Source organism: Trachypithecus francoisi, unplaced genomic scaffold (assembly GCF_009764315.1).
Source record: "Trachypithecus francoisi isolate TF-2019V2 unplaced genomic scaffold, Tfra_2.0 Lachesis_group13, whole genome shotgun sequence".
NCBI lineage: Eukaryota > Metazoa > Chordata > Mammalia > Primates > Cercopithecidae > Trachypithecus > Trachypithecus francoisi.
This window is the reverse complement of record NW_022681458.1, coordinates 84,518,753-84,538,130: the sequence shown is the minus strand read 5'-3', so window position 1 is coordinate 84,538,130 and position 19,378 is coordinate 84,518,753. Positions and strand designations below refer to the sequence as shown.

General features: G+C 39.0%; 1 protein-coding gene across 1 annotated transcript in view; it reads right to left on the bottom strand.

Annotated features, from left to right (window-relative positions):
• The window catches only part of CCDC148 (coiled-coil domain containing 148), a 291,005-nt gene that overhangs the window by 121,034 nt on the left and 150,593 nt on the right, over window positions 1-19,378 (bottom strand). Inside the window, exons 9-10 of the mRNA XM_033231425.1 lie at window positions 17,410-17,548; window positions 14,761-14,967 (exon numbers count right to left, since the gene is read on the bottom strand). Of these exons, the coding sequence (XP_033087316.1) occupies window positions 14,761-14,967; window positions 17,410-17,548 (346 nt within the window). The remainder of the gene's footprint in view (window positions 1-14,760; window positions 14,968-17,409; window positions 17,549-19,378) is intronic.

Sequence of the window (19,378 nt, the reverse complement as noted above, 5' to 3'; positions counted from 1 at the left end):
GGGGGAGGAGCACATTCACAATATCTATGACATTATTGTAAAGAGCAGATCTCCAGAGAAAGTTGCACTGGTAATATACTCTCATAGGAGCCAACACACCTTGCACTTATCTGCACATTAGGTTGCACCATATGATATTGCTGGTATTATGCCATTCCTGACCGATAGAAACAGTAAATTGACACATTTTAACCTTTTTGTTTCTAAAGCAAAGTTTCATTTATTTATTCCACAAATATTTAGCAATCACATAGCAAGTGCAGGTAGGGAGGATAAAGAGAAGGTACAGTAGATGGAGACTAAGAGAAGCCAAGGACCACTTAACGAAATGTTTTTTTCCCCTAAAATTTTCCCTGAAACAATATCACAGGCTTAGCCCTCCAGGAGAACTGTGCTGATCAGAGGACCGTGTAGTTGGCCTTAGAGATAATAAGCCATAGAGAATCTTTGTGAGAATACCTGAAGCAGAGGTAGAGTCTTAGAAAGAAAGGTACCCCCAAATTCCTTGCTGGCAACTCACAACCCTGGAGTCTGCTAGTTGTCCCTGTTATTTTATTCTCTCCTTACTTCATAGTAATAATCTCTGAATTTTGGCTGGCATCAACTACCTAAAATAGACTGCATTGCTCAGCTTGCAGCCAGGCATGGCAAGTATAAGTAGATTCTGCCTCACGCAGGTAGTGAGAACAGAATGTGCAACTTCTGGAAAACAAATGAGGGCCATGGATGTGACCTCCCTCCCTTCCTTCCTTCCTTCCTTCCTTCCTTCCTTCCTTCCTTCCTTCCTTCATTTCCTTCATTTCCCTCCTTTCCTTCATCCCTTCTGAATTGGAAATCCTTCCCCACCAAGTCCCCTGGCAAGGACTGATTTATTTTATGTTCCTATAGTTTTGTCTTGCCAAAAGATCACGTAAGTGAAATCATATGGAATGTAGCCTTTTGTGTCTCACATATTTTGTTTAGCATGATACATTCAAGATTTGTCCATGTTGTTGCTTGTATCAGTAGTGTGTTACTTTTTGTTGCTGAGTAATATTCCATTGCATGGAAGTATCACAGCTTGCTTATCCTTTCCCTGGTTGAGGCCATTTGGGTTGCTTCCAGTTTTACCAATTATAAATAAAGTTGCTATAAATATTCACTTACAAGTTTGTGTGTCAACATAGATTTCCAGTTTAAATGAATAAACACCCATGAGTAGGACTACTGGGTCATGTGGTAAGTGTGTGTTTAATAGTATAAAGAACTGCCAAACCCAGCCAAAATAGTATAAAGAACTGCCAAAATCATATAAAGAACTGCCAAGATTATGCCTGTAATCCTAGCACTTTGGGAGGCCAAGATGGGTGGATCTCTTGAGGTTAGTAATTCTAGACCAACCTGGGCAACATGGTGAAACTCTGTCTCTACTGAAAATACAAAAATTAGCCAGGCGTGGTAGCTGGCACCTGTAATCCCAGCTACGCGGGAGGCTAAGGCATGAGAATTGCTTGAACCCAAGAGGCAGAGGTTGCAGTGAGCTGGGATCTCACCACTGCACTCCAGTCTGGGTGACAGAGCAAGATTGTCAAAAAAAAAAAAAAAAAAGAAAAGAAAAAAGAAACCTGCCAAAATGTTTCGCAAAATGACCATGTTACTTTGCATTCTCCGCCAGCACTGTATGAGAATTCCAGTTAACAATATTTGTCATGGTCAGATTTTTTAGTTTAGACTTTCTGATAGGTAATACTAATATCCCACTGTGGTTTTAACCTGTATTTTTCTACTAATTAGTGGTATTGAACATCTTTTCTTGTTTTATTTGCCATATATCTTCCTTGGTGAAGTGACTGAATATTCTGTTCTTTTTAAAAATTCAGTTGTTTATTATTAAGTTTCAAGAAATTTTAATAAATTCTGTACACGACTCTTCATTAGACATGCAATTTGCAAATATTTTCTTCCAGTGGATGGCCTGTCTCTTTATTATCTTAGCAGTGTCTTTCAACAATTTTGAAGATGTCCAATTGATCAATTATATCTTTTAGGGATAGTGCATTTGGTGTCGTATCTCAGAAATCTTTGCCAAAACCAAGATCATAACAATTCCCCCAAGTTGTCTTCCCCCATGTTTTGTAGTTTTCGGTTTTACATGTGGGCTTATGATCCATTTTGAGTTCATTTTACATAGGGTAGAAGTATGTATTAAGGCTCACTTATTTTTGCATCTGGATATTCAATGGTTCACACCGTTTTTTCATAGGACTACCCTTTCTTCATTAAATTGACTGTGTATCTTTGTTGAAAATCAACTGACTTGAGATGTGTGGATCTATTTCTGGACTCTCTATTCTGTCCCACTAGACATGTTTAAATTTTTTTAATAGCTATGTATTTATTTTTAACAGATATTTTGAGAATATTGGCTTTCCAACTCCAAGTTGTAACTTCGCCTCCTAAATTACCCAGTACTTGAGATTATGGTTGCCTGAAATTTTGTTGCATAAAGTCATTCTAAAATGCGAACATCTATATTCCAGACCAAGTATCCTCATTTGCAAAACATCATGTGAGATGTTATGACTTGCCACAGAAATACAAGGCCCTCATTATAAAGAACATTAAAAAGTACAGCCTCTTTCAAACTTTACAAAATAGACCCCAATGCAGACAGATATACTTTAAAAACTAAGACATTTTAAGAGCAGGGCTACTTGGAATATTTTACTTGGAACTAATATGTAGATTCATCAAGTCCTCGAACCCTGGGAATTTCAATTAGCTACCTGCCAAGAGCCACAGATAGTGCAATATAGCTGTATAGAGGAAATGCCATCTGCTGCTGTGACCAAAAATCACTCTGGCATTGATGCCTATGGTTCCTCAGAGCTCACTTTCTTCTGCCAATATTGTATCCATGGTTAACCACAGGAAACTTCTCCAAAAATGCCCCCGACTGCAGTGACTATATGGAAGCTGATAATACAAAGAATTCATCACTAGCACTGATTATGCTAATGATGCACAGCACAATTGACCACACCAAAATACTCATGAACAACTGCCTTAAATTGGTAGAAACTATTGAATCCTTGCCAGTTCCCATAGTAAACTGGACACCTAAGTTCCTCCAATTATGTTGTTTTCTCTTCTCTAATCAAGGAAGTATATTGTGTAGAGATCCCTAATGCTCCAAAAGAAGCAACTTGCTGTACCTCCTGAGCAAACACCCCCTAAATGATGTCAGAGTACAAATGAAAGTAAATTACATCTACAGATGTTGATATATCCTTATTATATGCATCTCCTTCCCTATACCTTGTCACGTGGGCCATGTGACTGATGGATGAGCTTTTTGTGATTACCTCTGTTTCAAAGGTGATCCAACATAGTGTGTGCCTGCAAGATCTATTTCAGCTTGGACCAGGAGAATGATGAATCATTACTGATTCTGTCTGCTGTTCATCTTTAACCTGCAGCCAGCAAGAAGGCCTGTCAAAATAGCACTGCAGGACCCAGACACCCTCTGTGTCAGAGTTTTCAGTTGCACACAGCAGAATCCACCCTAGATAGCTTAGCAGAATGTATTAATTATGGAAGCTCCAGACTAAGCTTCCAGAAATAACATCCAGAACCATGTACCACAGGTAGAAGCCACACTGTCTCTGGCGCAATTGGGAAGTTGTTGCATCACCAGTGACTCAGAACAGACTGCCTTCATGTGTGACCATACCAGCAAAACGATGGCCATGCCATATCTGTCTCTTCATATAACTCCCTTTCTCTTTACCCATCTGAATTAGTCTGTTCTCATGCTGCTAATAAAGATATACCCAAGACCAGGTAATTTATAAAGGAAAAAGGTTTAATTGACTCACAGTTCAGCGTGGCTGGGAATCCTCAGGAAATTTACAGTCATAGCAGAAGGGTAAGCAAACATGTCCTTCTTCACATGGTACCAGGAGAGAATATGAGTGCCCAGCAAAAGGGGGAAGCCCCTTATAAAATCATCAGCTCTGGTGAGAACTCACTCAGTATCACCAGAACGAGATGCGGGAAACCACCTCTGTGATTCAATTATCTCCACCTGGTCCCTCCCACAACACGTGGGGATTATGGGAACTACAATTCAAGATGAGATTTGGGTAGGGATACAGTCAAACCATATCACCATTGTTTTCAGGAGTTTGACTATCAAGTGCCTCGGTGTGGTTTTTTTTTTTGGTGTGTTTGTCTACTTTGGTGTTTGTTGAGCTTCTTAAAAATATAGGTTGATGTCTTTCATTGGATTTGGTAAGTTCTTAGGTATTATTTCTTCAATACTGCCTCTATTTTATTCTCTCTCTCCTTTTTCTGGGACTTTAATTACATATATAATACAACTTTTAACCATGTTCCACATCTCTCTTATGTTCTCTGCTCTATTCTTTCATTTTATTATTTTTTCTTTATGTGCTTCAGTTGGAATACTTCTATTGGCTTGTCTTCAAGGTCACTAATTCTGTCTTCTGTTATGCCCCGTCTACTGATAAAGCCAATTCAATAGATTCTTAATTTAAGACATTATATTTTACATTTCTAGAATTTCCATTTGACCCACTTTTATATCTGCAAATTCTCTACTGAAATACATACTTTCATTCATTTTTTCCATTTTTACTTCTACTTTCTTTAACAAATTAATCATAATTATCTTGAGGTTCTTGTCTTTTAACTACAAATATCTGGATAATCTCTGAGACAGTTTCTTTCCTTGATTATCTGTCTGTCACTTTTCCTGTTTCTTTGAATGTTTGGTAATTTTTATTATATTTTGGACATTGCAAATGATATTTTGTAGAGCCTCTGGGTTATACTGTTTTCCTCTAAACAGTGTTGAGCCTTAGTCAGGAAGACACTTAAGCTGCCAGAAAATCTTCTGAATCTTACTGATGCTTTATTTTGGCCTTTTAGAGGGTAAGTCTGTTTCTATTTTCTTCATAATCCTAGAGTACAGCCCTTACCCCTACGGCATGGCCTTTCTAGGGTCTCAGCTGAATGTCTAGAGAGTTCACCAAGATTTCTCTACTTTGACTAAATTAGAACTCCGAGACCTACACCTCCCCAGGCCTGTGTCCTGTGATCTCTGAAATCTCTATTTGGTTCTCAGCCTTCTAGTGGTTGTTCTCTGTTTGTCTTTTAGTATCTCATCCTGTGCATTCAGAACTTAGAAGCTGATAAAGGACCCAAGGAATATTTTTATACACATTTTGAGGCTCTTTATATGCCAGTCCTTCATCTCTAGTATCCTGCCCCCAAATCATATTTGCCTTTGCAGCCCAAACTCCAATCTCTGCTTCTTTTACCTATCAAGACTATCATTCTCTGCTTAGGCTGTTTCTATACACCCCATATTGAAAGATGACCTCAAGAAGAAATCCAGGGTGAATATGAGGCTCATTTTTAAAACTTCTCTTATTTTAAAAATCTCATCCATACACTGGTTATCCATTGCCTGCAAACATTTTTATATCATTTTGTCAAGTTTCTATAGTTGCTTACTGTGTGAGGGTGAGTCTAAGTACGACATCAGCCATTCATCATCCTTGGAATTGGAACTCAGAAATTTCTATTTGAATTAAAGTACTGCTCAAATCTGATCTGTGAAACCTAAATCCAAGTCTGCTCTCCAACAGCAAAGGAGGCTGAAATCTGTGCAGAAGGCGAGTTATAGAAGGAACTGATACTGTGGAGAACTACCAAATGTGGAGAGAGAGTTCAAGTGATATTTACTCAAAAAGGTATCTTCCATCTCAACATTATCTGATTTTCTTAACTACTTGTGGCTGCTTGACTGGGTCATACAATCAGCTAGAGAGACAAAAAGGAGCACAAAAACAAATGAGATGAAGAAGAAAACTAAGTGCCTGGTGACTTTGTTCATGCCTAAAATACACCTCAATTTTATGGGTAGTCAGGTTTTATTTTTAAAACTACATTTGGCATCTCGGAATATTCAATGTTGACAATTCAGTCTTGTATTTTACTTCTTGATGACTTTGCACATCATATACTTGTTTCAACAGCAAGTTTCCTAAGAAATACATTAGAAAGAAGGTAGTGAGGAGGGTACTGTATCAGGAGGTATTGGGAAGAAGAAACAAAATGCCTAAGGCTTATCCACTTCACTTCAGCGAGTTACTGAGCACCTGTCTAGGTGAAAATCTAGGGCAGGGGTAGGGGGAGGCTTACACCAAGATGAATAAGATGGTGTTCCTGCTTGCACTTCTGTTGGGGAAATAGAGTTTTCAGTGTGACATAATCATAATCACAGGCAAGCCAGAGTTATGTACCAGGAGTTAGGGAGAACAAAGAGTGTATTGACTCTAGTCAGGGATTCATCAAAGTCTTCCTGTATCAGACATTTGAGCTGAATTTTGAAGATGAATGAGATTTATTCAGACAAAGGAAGGTAAGAGAGGCATTCCAGGCAAAGCCAATAATAGCAACAACAAAGGCACAGAGACAGGAAATAGAATGTTGTACTGTGCAGAGGTAGAGTGAGAGTGAATTACAAGGAGTTTGATATCTCTAAATTGTAATGTGTAAAGTGGAGTGTGTCAAGAAAGGAGGCTGGAAAGAAAGCCAGGGTCCAAATTATTGAAAACCTGGACAGCCATGCCACAAAGTTGGGCGATTACTGTAAGCAAATGAGATGGTATCATCAGGGAATGGCATACCTGAATTACAGTTTTTTTTAAGAGACAGGGACTCACTCTGTCACCCAGGCTGAATCAAAGTGCAGTGATGCAATCATAGCTCACAGTAACCTTGAACTCCTGGCCTCAATAAATCCTCCTGCTTCAGCCTCCTGAGTAGCTAGAACTACATGCATGCACCACTACTCCTGGCTATTTTTTAAACCCTTTTTTGTAGAGATAGGATCTTGCTCTGTTGCCCAGGCTGGTCTTGAACTCCTGGCTTCAAGCAATCCTCCCACCTTAACCTTCCAAAGCACTGGGATTACAGGCATGAGCCACTGGGCTTGGCCTGAATTGAATTTTAGATAGAGCATTCTGCCTGCAATTTAGAGAAACGGTTTCTCAAGGGCAGAATGTGAAACATGGCCATGAGAGGTACAATAGCTCAGGAACAATGGCCAGGGCTTCATGATAGAAAGGAAGGGGCAGATAGATAAAGTTTTCAAAAGTACATAAATGGCTACGAAGGTAAGAGAAAAGAGGAAGCGGAGTTTCAAGAAAGAAGTGAAAATTTACCACAGGAAAATGAGGATTTCTATTTTGGACACTGAATTTGAGGCATTCAGCCTTCTAAGTTGATATAATCAGCATGTAGCTGGATACATGAAGCCGAAGAGAGAACTATGCAGAAATGGGAATAGAGATCTGAGAGCAGTTAGCATATCAGGGTAGGCGGAATCACGAGGAGGCTTAGTGGCCAATGAAGTAAAGAAATAAGAGCAAAGAACAAGGACAGAAAACTGGAAGGTTCCAGGGTTTTAGAAGTGGGCAGACAATGGGAAATACACAGGAAGACTAGGAACCACTGTAAGATATGGCAAGATAGGTTTTATAGAAGCTGAGGGAGTAAAGAATGTCAAAGAGTAGGTCATCAACAAGGAAGTGAAGGGGAGAGGTCCAGGAGGATCAGAATGGAAGAGTCTTGCTGGATTAGGTAACACGGTGATCACTGGAGACATTAAGGGGTGGAGAAGATTTCAGTAGACTGAGAAGTCAGAAATTCTTGGGACAATAATGTAGACTATTCTTTCAAAGGATTGATTTCAAATGAAAGAGTAGAGCTAGGGACTGCCCAAGACCTTGAGGATGACAAGAGAAGACTTCTTTGGATAGTCTTTTACTTAGCCATGTTTATAGGCTAAAGGAAACACTACAAAGAATAAGAGAGACAAAAATAAAGAAAGGCGATAATCACTAGCATCACATTTCTAAAGTAGTTAGGTGGGTCACAGTTCCAGACTTTTGGGAGAAGGACTGAACTTGAACACATAGGAAACATCACACCCTTCATCTAGAGGAAGGCCAGTGCCTGGCAAGAGACAGAAAGGCATAGGGTGGGGAAGAAGAAATTAGGGGTTGTTTCACTCCTCAATGACTTAATTTTCTTGCTAAAGAAGGAGGTGGCTTGTCTCCTGGGAGTCTGAGGATGAGAGTGTATGGTGTTGGGTATGGGTCCTATGGAGTGGCGACCATGGGAAACAGTCATAAAAGGCATGGGGAGAGTGGGCAAACTAAGGACAGGACGAAAGCCTCTCATGTGGCATTGAGCATCCAGATGAAGTTAACTCTTCCCCTTTGACCACCAGGCAGCACTCAGCCACCCAGCATGGAAGCAAAGAAAGACAATTATGAGAGCCAGGCACGTGGCTCATACCTGTAATCCCAGCACTATTAGCTGGGTGTGGTGGCGGGCGCCTGTAATCCCAGCTACTCAGGAGGCTGAGGCAGGAGAATTGCTTAAACCCAGGAGTCGGAGGTTGCAGTGAGCCGAGATCGCACCACTGCACTCCAGCCTGGTGACAGGGTGAGACTCCATCTCAAAAAAAAAAAAAAAAAAAAAATGAGATGGCTCTGGGGAGGATGTTCCTAGCCATGCCATGGAAAGACAAGGATGCTACGGAATCGAGTGTACAGCTAACAGACTGGTTCAGGCAGTAGTCTGGGAAAACTTGGGGGATCGAAGAGCAGGTTTCATGGGAGCAGGAGATTGAGAGCTCTCCTTCCTCCCTTTCCTGTCATCCTCTGGTGAGAGGCCCAAATGCCTCTGCTTGCTACAGCAACTCTTACTGACAAAAAACCAAAATGAAACAAAACAGAGACAGAGAGAGCACGAGAGCATTGTTTCAAAATTCCTTTAACACTTCTCTTAAAAGACACAAATCATCTAAATTACCCCCAAAAAGCCCTTTTAAATTCCAAGGCTGAGAACAAAATTATGGTTAAATGTTTAATTAATGTTTATTATAGCTGGCATATTAGTTTTAGAAAGGTCAAATTTATGATACAATGAAGTAATATTTTTCACACTTTGTGGGCCTACTTTATAGCACACTGGAGCCTACAGTATAATAAATATCTTCTATTATTTTGTAGAATTCTTGTATGCAAACCTTTGTAGGGCCAAGATAATATTGAATTACAAGTTGAATCAGCTGGTATGAACCTCAGGCAAGTCACTTCATCTTTTCAGGGCTCAGCTTTCAGGCTTGTAAAATGAAGGGCAGGGATAAATTGCCAAGTTTCCTTCCAGGTTAAAAAAAATTATAAGCATAGTTTAACATTTTAAATGACTGCAGAATTTATAGATTTACTTCTTTTCTTTTATGATATCGTTTTGATCCCAGATCCCAGCTATAATTTACTGAGCTCAGTCCCTCATCATGAATACAAATTCCAATGATAACACCCTCTCTAGAAAAAACAGAATCCATTTTACTACAGTGTGCTTTATGCTCTGATTTCCCCCACTGTCTGCCTGCATTTACGCTTTTCAGATTTCATCCCTGAACGTTCAGATATTTGTTTATCCTCGTGTGACCATACCTTTCTGAAGAGGCTACATGTTATGTTGTCTCTTCGAGCTGCAGCCTTGATTCAGTGACTAGATGCTCTACAGCAACCTCTGCACATCTCAGCTTAGATTTGTCATTGAAGAGAATATCAGGAAATGCATAGAAAGCATCTATTAGGATGCCTGGTGGGTAGGGGACACTCAGTAAAGTATGCTTGGTATATGGTACAGCATGATGTGTGAGACATCATCAAAATGTGGCATTGTTTTTGTCCTCCATTCAGATGTTTCTCCAACCACCAGCTGAAAACTCAGCAGAACGCATGGCTCACTCTTGAGTTACAGAGAGGTCCATGGTAACTTTAAGTCACAAAACAGTCTTGGTTCAAAATCAGTGCTTGGTTCCAAGATATTAGTTAGCAATTCCCTCTTCATGCAGAAGACAGCTTCTTCTTTCATTACCTAGATGCTTAAACCTTCGGGGCCCAGAGGTGGGAGGAGGAAAAGAAAAGGGAGGGCTAAAGAAAAGGAAAGCAAAGTTCTCAGTTGATGGGTGACTGACACTGTCCTAAGTCAGCTAGGCGGGAGGTTCATGCTGACCCTTGCCCTCCAAGCAGTGCTGTTGCCTTGATTGCTAGCTGGGTTTTCCAGGAAAGATGCTCCTGATGTGGGTCATGCTCATTTACCTTTGACTAGCCATTTCTTTTCTATCCATCAGGGTCCCATTTATTGTTGTCCCATCCCACTGTCTTTGGGGTCCTCTTACTTCTGGCAGGAACCCTGTTAGGCAGCAAAATCTTGGGCAGAATATCTTTGATAATGGCCCTTTACCATTAGCCAGTGATTTCTTAAATAGGACAAAAAAGATTGATGAATTATATTTCATTAGGAGTTATGAGCTTCCATTTAGGTGTAGAAAGTTAGACAGAATATTGTTCTCACTTTAACCACAAAGAAAAGCTGAATCACCTACATCAGGACTTTTCTTGAACTCCTCAGAGAGCAGAGGTCACAAGGCAATAAATTAGCCTGAAATTTAAGGAAAGATAGATGCCTCCAAGGAGAGCCAGGATGTGACAACTGGCTTACTTGCTGCAGAGCATCTGGGGAAATGAGGTCACTATGGAAGTCAGAAGACTGCAGCTAAAATGTTGTAATAAATTGACAAATTTTAATGATTTACAAGTTTTAATGACTTCGCAGAGCATGAGAATATAGAACCTGTGGAAGCTACAAACACAAGAGGAATTTGCACCCACTCTCAGGCTTTTCTCCATAGATCTCACAGAGTGCTCACACAAAAAAAATCAGAGTCAGGGTAGGAGAGTAGAGAAAGCATCCTATGGCAGTGCAGATCTGCCAGAGAGGATCCAAAGTCCTATAGAATGAACACCTATCACTGCTGGAGGAAAAGCCACAAACCCACTAGGGTACAAGTGGGGACCCATCACAACTGGAAGAAGGAAATGAAGAAATGCTCTTCTCCTGGGGGAGGTGCGGGAAACTGTCTCCCTCACAAAAACATCAAAATCATGAGGCAGAATTTGTCTGCCATGGGAAAAAGAGCAGGATTGCTGGGTAGGCCCTTAGCCCCAAGATGCAGGGACACAGGCCCCGCCTGAGACTGAGGCTGAACCAGTATTGCAGAATGCCCCTTCCCCTACCAGGCTAGCAAGTGTCTAGTAACAATCTAGTGCAGGGGAAGGAACAAGAGTGTGGCAGGGCCAGGCCCAGTGGCTCACCTGCAATCTCCAGCTTTGGGATTGCTTGAGGCCAGAAACTCAAGACCAACCTGGGCAACATAGCAAGACCTCGTCTCCACAAAATATTGAAAAACTGAAAAATTAGCCAGGCATGGTAGTGCATGCCTGTGGTCTCAGCTATTTGGAAGACGGAGGCAGGAAGATCACTTGAGCCTGGGACATCTAGGCTGCAGTGAGCTATGACTGCATCACCACATTCCAGCCTGGGCAATAGAGTGAAACCCTGTCTCTTAAAAATAAGGAAAAAAAAAAAAAAAAGGAGGGACACTCTCTGAGGCACAGGCTTACCAGGAAGCCTAAAGTCTACTCCCACTATAAGCAAGGTAACATTAATCGCCAATAACTTGAAACAACTGATGAATGGAAAAACTGTAACATAGATATGTCATGGAATACTACTCAGCAATAAAAAAGAACCATCGATACAAACAACATGGGTGGATCTAAAATGCATTATGCTAAGTGAACAAAGCCAGACTCAAAGGCTACATACTGTTGAGTTACACTTACATGACCTTCTAGAATAGGCAAAACTCTAAGGATAGAGAACAGATCAGTGGTTGCCAAACGCTGGAGGTAGATGAGGGGTTGACTACAAAGGGGTGTGAAGAATTTTTGAGTGGTGGTGGAACTGTTCTATATCTTGATTATGGTGGTAGTGATACATCACGCATTTTCAAAATTCATAGAACTATGCATTAAAAATAGTGATTTTGGCTGGGTGCGGTGGCTCATGCCTGTAATCCCAGCACTTTGGGAGGCCAAGGCGGGCGGATCTTAAAGTCAGGAGATCAAGACTATCCTGGCTAACACAGCAAAACCTCGTCTCTACTAAAAAAAAAAAATACAAAAAAATCAGCCAGGCATGGTGGCAGGCGCCTGTAGTCCCAACTACTTGGGAGGCTGAGGCAGGCGAATGGCGTGAACCCAGGAGGCGCAGCTTGCCATTGCCGTGGGCCAAGATCACACTACTGCACTCCAGCCTGGGGGACAGAGCAAGACTCCATCTCAAAAAATTAAAAAAAAAAAAATAGTGATTTTACTGTATATAATATATCTCAAATACATTTACAAATTTAAAAAAGTACTTCATTAAAATTAAGAAGTTTTGTTCATTTAAAGATGCCATTAAGAGAGTGAGGACACAAGTCATCGACTGGGAGAAAATAAAAAGAAATAGCTCTTGCATACAGAATATACAAAGAACATACAAATAAGTAAGAAAAAGAAAAAGCACACCACCCAAAAGAAAAATAGACAAAAGACTTGAGTGGGCTTCTCACAAAAGAGGATATCCAAATGGCTAATAAACATATGAAAAGATACTTAGACAGCTTTATCCTAAGCACAAATAAAAACCATAATGAGGTATCACTACTCAGTCACCACATTACAGGAAATTAAAGATTAGCAATACCAATGTTGGGGAAGATGTGAAGCAATTGAATTCGGTTGCAAATTTGTATAACCACTTTGGAAAACTTTTTGACAGTATTTACTAAAGCTAAACACATCTGAGCCTTATGATGTACTGACTGTGTTCCTAAGCATACTATCTATCCAATAGAAGTGAATGTATATGTCCACCAAAAGACATGTTCAAGAATGTTGATAGTGCCACTATCATAATAGCAAAAACCTGAAAATGGCTCAAATTCCTGTTAATAGGAAAACATATACATATACTATGAAATACTACACAGCAATAAAGAAGAACAATGTAACATGCCACAAAGATTAAACAGATATGATGAATGCAAGAAGTACAAAGGACTATATACTATATATATTATATATATAGTAGTATCTCATTTGATTTATATGAAGTTCAGGAATAGACAAATATGATTTGATTTATATGAAGTTCAGGAATAGACAAAACTAATGGATGGTCATGAAGTCAGAATAGTGATTACAGGTGGGGACTGTATTTACTGAGAAGAGGCATTAAGGGGTCTTCTGAGCTGCAGGAAACATTCCAGGTTTTGATCTCAGTGGTTTTTCATGGGGGGGTGTGTGTGTTGTAAAGCATCATCCAAGAGTCTTTGGATCAGCATTAGACAGTTACTTTATCATTACACTTGCATTTTTGTCTAGCACCTCAGTCTGATGTGCATGTCTGTGGTTGGTATTGGATATCTCAATCAAAACTTCAATATTAACATCCTGTTAGAGTAACTTTTTGGTTGAACCATATGAAATTATTGATTGTTGACTGTTTTTGACCTAAAGTGCACTTGTGCACTTTACTACTTGTATACTGACCTCAGTGCAATACAATATAAAGAAAATATCAATTTCAGCATAGCTCAACAGTTAGTGATAATGTGTGCAAAATGAATATAAACAAACTAGGAATACAATAACTTGTCATGGCCCCTGGCCCCTGTGTATTTCTTATCAGCCTGAAGATAGAGAAGAAACACGTATTAGCCCTGCAGCCCATGACAGATCAGCCTTGATGCAGCTCCTATTCCTTTTAGGTCTCAAGCTTATGCAATGTCAAAAGAAATATCTTTTTGTTTTAAAAATATGTAGATGAAACATTTTTCCTCTAATGTTTTAAAACAAAGACATTTGTTTTATATGCTCTTAATTGGTATTGCTTAATGTCTGCCAGTTGTTTTCTATCAGGAGAATAAAATTTTTTGTTGCACCATCATCTTTCTACCATATCATTTATCAGCTCAAGATTTGTGCACTTCAAGTATGTTATACCTCAATACAATTTGTTTTTAATGGCCCTGGCCAACACTCCTGGGGAGGTCATATCAACATCAGGCCTCCAGGACTCATGCACTGTGACCCTCCTGTGGAATGCAATTGTTCCCAGCACAACAGCCACTCTTACCTACAGTTCTGCCACTGAAGCAGCGCCTCTACTTCCCTCTGAGCATCACTCCAGTCCTCAATCCTGCTAACAGTGAGGGTTACCTACCAACTCCCCAAGCCACCCTCAATCCAGCCCCGCTAGACATTTCTGGGTCTGAGGAGGAGGAAAACCCTATCCATTTCCCAACACTTCGCTGAGGACTCACACATAGCCCAGCAAGCTTGCCCCAATGTATTTCATCATGAAGCCTCTCTTCTCCTCCTCACTTGGACTTTTTGCTATCTTTGATGTGAATGAGAAGTCCAAGAGTCTTTGGATCAGCATTAGACAGTTACTTTGTCATTACACTTGCATTTTTGTCTAGCACCTCAGTCTGACGTGCACGTCTATGGTTGGTATTGGATATCTCAATCAAAACTTCAATATTAACATCCTGTTATAGTAACTTTTTGGTTGAACCATATGAAATTATTGATTATTGACTGTTTTTGACTTTAAAAATGCAATTTTATACAGTTCAAACTAACAGTTTTATTCAAGATAGGCTTTATTTTTTTTTAAAGAGAAACTGAACTTTAGGGTGAGTTTGAACAAAAGGGAAAAATTGATTCTTAAATTCCAGACAAATACTGAAACACCTGTGCAGCATCTTACCTTGGCTTTCAGATCAGCACACAATTCCTGTTGCTTTTTCTTGTCCTTAGCCAATGTGCTCTCCATTTCATGAGTTGCACAAGCCTCAATGAGTGTCAGCACAGCCTTCTGTGTAAAGTCTTTCTTATTTTTATTCCAATTTGATATCAGGATCTTTCGCTGCTCCATAGCAAAGCGAAATTGGTCACAATATTTCTCATGTTCAATCTGAAAAGATAACAGAGGGTGAACACTTATCATGAAAATGAGTTTATATTTTGTGTCATTGTTACAAAAATGAAAAAAAAAGAATTATAACCAATGATTTTGAAAAATTGGGGACAAATATTTAATCGTAAATACAGCAACCAGAAACCAGATACTACCTCCAAAGTTCTGAACTCGTGGCTAATTGGTGACTGAGGACAAGTCATTTAATGTTTGTAAGTCCTTAGTTTCCTCATATAGGATGCGGTTACACCAGGTAACCTCTAAAACCACTTTCGTTTCTAAATGGTAATGATTCTATGACCAGAAAGCAATATTTTCCCTATATTTAATTTTAAAAATATCCCATCTTTACATCAGTTTTGGTATTTTAACAATTACCTCAAGTGTTTTAGTTAGACAAAATGCTAATAAACATAAAAATTGCTACCACAATCCTGAAAACTCACAATTTTACCCTTAATTACTGAAACATTCAGATGTTAGGATGCCTAAACTTAAAGTAATAATAGCAATGACACTGAGCCCTTCCCATGCTATGCTCATGAAGGACATGGCATTTTCACATTGGCAGCAGTAGCTCCTTTTGGCAGTGAATCTCAACCATGGGAATTAGCAGAGTCTTGAGGGAAGAACAGGAATGGAGAGAACCTGAGTAGCCTGGAAAACCTCTGTGGGTCGTTCTGAAATGCTCCTCAGAAAAAGGTGTGTCTTCCCAAGTTGAGAGTCACTGATTTAAATAATTCTTTATGTTGCCAGTTTAGACCATGACTCTGAATTTAATACATTATTTAACCTCCAGGAGTTGTGAGAAAAGCAGCTAGCAAACAGGACATTGTATGTCCCACCTAAAATAATACTTTAGGTATAATGAGGTATGCAGTAAAACCACCTACTTGGTCTCACTTAAACTAAGTATCAGCTACTAAGATCTGTTCTGTAAACTTCTCAGCTTTGTTTTATAAAGCCAAAAATATACTTAACATCTGTAAAACATTAAGCATATACCACACAGAAATGGATGCTAATAAATCTAATGTAAGAAGTAAATGTATTGGGAGCCTAAGGAGAGCAGATCACGAGGTCAAAAGATTGAGACCATCCTGGTCAACATGGTAAAATCCTGTCATTACTGAAAATACAAAAATTAGCTGGGCCTGGTAGCCCATGCCTGTAGTCCCAGCTACTCGGGAGGCTGAGGCAGGAGAATCACTTGAACCCAGGAGGGGGAGGTTGCAGTGAGCAAAGATTGCACCACTGCACTCCAGCCTGGCGACAGAGCGAGACTCCACCTCAAAAAATAAATAAATAAAAATGTAAATGTAAAAATCTTTATCATGATAGATAATAGAAAAATATAAAAATCTACAAGTTATAAATGACAACTTGTCATAGAAGCAAATAGAATCAATAGGCAACAAAAGGAAAGATCTAATTTAATAAGTGAAAGTTATTTAAAAATTCAGAGTGAATTATTTATCATATAACAGGTATCTGTTACTGAATAAAGGGAGAGAGGTGAAGAGGATGAAAGAAGATGGGAAAAAATGGTCACAGTAGCTGTGTGACCTTTGCTTCTGTTTTTCCATCTAAGGATGGGAACAGTACTTCTCTCATCCACTCTTACGTGTATTCAAGGAGTTTCCATGTGATTGATACATGGTTAACTTCTATATACATGTGAGTATTGTTGTTACTTGCTTAATTTAAAACAATTACAAAAACACAGAGTATTTAAGATGCTATAGCATGGCTCACTTAAAAATTAAAAGTCTGCGTGTTTATGTGTATGTTATAAGGTGAGTTATTGTGAAATTAATTAGTGACAGGGTAACTTCTGTTTTCTTGCCCTTGTGTTCTTGTTGACTACAGAATGAAACAACAAAACAGTAATTTCCCAGTTCCTTTTTAGGAAAATATCAGTCACATCTTTGAGTTCTGTATTTGGGGTATTTATGTCTCAGATCCATCTAGAAGGATCAAGCAGCAGAGATAAGTAAGTACCACCCCCAGGGCAAGTGCTGGCCTCCCTGTGACTAGAAAGACTGAGGTGAAGCAGGCTCTGTGAATAGTGGAGCAGGCATTTCACTTTCAGGCAAGACCTGGAGATGGCAAAGACCCTGAAGGTGAGCATCTGGCTGACCAGACACCCAGCAGTCAAATACTAGCAGAGCAGCCCTGGGATCACAGTGAAGATCTCCACAGCAAGTAGGCACAGAGAGTGACTTCTGCCCGAGGGGGCCCTCCACCCCGTTATGGACAGGACAAACTCGAAAAAATGACTTGCACAGGCTTTCAAACCATTATATAACCCTATTATTTTCTAGAGTATAGGAAAAAATAAATTTTAAAGAACCATTTAAAATACATGTACATTGCTTAACAATTATTGACTACTAAAACAATTGAACTTGCCAGTATGTACGTAGGCCCAGCACTCACCAAATCATGCCTAGATTTGTGAGGAAAATATCTTTGTAACATGTCCAGATACAGAGTCCTTCTTCCAAAGAGATCTCCAGGGTACTGATCCAAAATAGCCTGGTAAATCCAGTGGTCTTCTTCACTTAGTTGGCAGTTTCTGGAAGCAACAAAAATGTCACAACATATTACTGAGCAATCACGAAATCTGAGGGACTCAAACTGTTCAAGCTATTAGCAAGTGATAGTGACAAAGCAAAACAAGGTTTCTGTGTACTTTAAATACATTAGCCAAATTTAATGTCTGTTTCAGAAAAGTTTCTAAATTCTAATGCAATGGGTTCCTTCAATTCTTTATTTGGTCTTGCCATGAGTATCAGCCATAATTCGATTAAGTTTGATGAGACATAGTATTTCAAAAATAATTATTCTATCTTGCCTATAACGATATTTTAGAAATCATGACCAATGAATGAAATAAACACTGGGGAATAAATTATTATGTATAGAGATTAAAAAGGAATTTTATTTATTCAACAAGGTTCCTATGTCTAAACTGGAGAAAAGTACAAATGTAGACAGTTAAATGAGCAATTATGTAAAGGAAAAGACAGACAGACTGAGGAAGACTTATTTAAGGTTTGACTTCAAAAGAAAGTCTAAAATTATCTATTACTTTACCTTTTAGTGCTTCATAGAGGCAATACTAAATATTGGTAGTGAAAAGATAACCAATGGCATTAAAACTACTGAAGAAATCATTTGCAAATAGGATCCCTTCAAGTCACCTTCCCAATAACATATCTACTATGCTCCAAAAAGCCTTTTTCCTTTCAGAACACTCCTAGGCACCATCCTGGTTTGCATTCTTTATAGAGTATTAGCACAGTCTTGTGCAGAGTGAAAAGTTTGCAATATCAGCTTGAATGCTAAACTGAATTAATATATTTTTATATTCTGAGTTTATTTTGCATATCATTATTCCTGTTTAATGAATTAGAATAATCACATAAAAATGTAATCAGAGGGAATATTATTAGCAACAAATACTTCTTAATCCAAGAGGAGACTTGTCATTGTTTATTTCTACTATATTAGTGGTCTTATACTTTAAAGTTAACTGTGCAGTTCAAAGAATTTCTTATATATCTTCCATGCCCCTGAAAAATATTTGACAATTTAAAACAGAATAAAACACCTCTTAAATCAGTGATACTGATGGGAATTCCAATGTTCTCATACAAGATTATTATTCTGATAAATAGCAAGAAAGAAAAACTCTTTTTCAAAGAAAAAAGTCCTATCTGTTTCATAATAGGGGAAAAAAAGAGGGTTGGAGATTCTACCAGGAAGAGGAATACTCTACAGTTCTTCAGTATGACATAATAATTTATTGCAGAGAGAATTGGAAACGAATTCATTGAACACACCAAGTGTTTCAGTCCTGTCTGAATCAGTTATGCATGTACAGACAAAGGCTTCTGCAAATAAAGCAGTACAAATAGGAGTATTAAGCCAGAAGAAAGATTTGCCTGAGTAAACCTGGCATTTAAAACATCCTCAGGTTTTCATGGACAATATCTCAGGTCCTCTTTCAAGGAGCCTATCTTCATTCAGGTTAACATAAATGCATTTTAATAGCAGAGTTAGCCACATAACTTCTGCATCACCATACCACAAGCAACAAACAAAAAACAGAACTAAAGTCCATATCTTCATTAATGTTTGTAAAATGTTTTTTTAAATCAAAAGGACTTGAAAAAAGTTTGAATTTCCACCTTTTATTTGATTATAAATGTGGATGCATGGTTGTGTGTGCCCTGGGAAGGGGGAAGCAATAGAAGCTAGGTCCAACCAGTTCTCTGTTCCTCTAAATTGTGATTCATCTCTATAATGGATGCTGTTGGTACCACACCCAGATTGCCTTTATTAGATGGAATTCTTATCACCGAGATGCTGTGAGTCTTGGCAGATAACTCACAGATGCCTC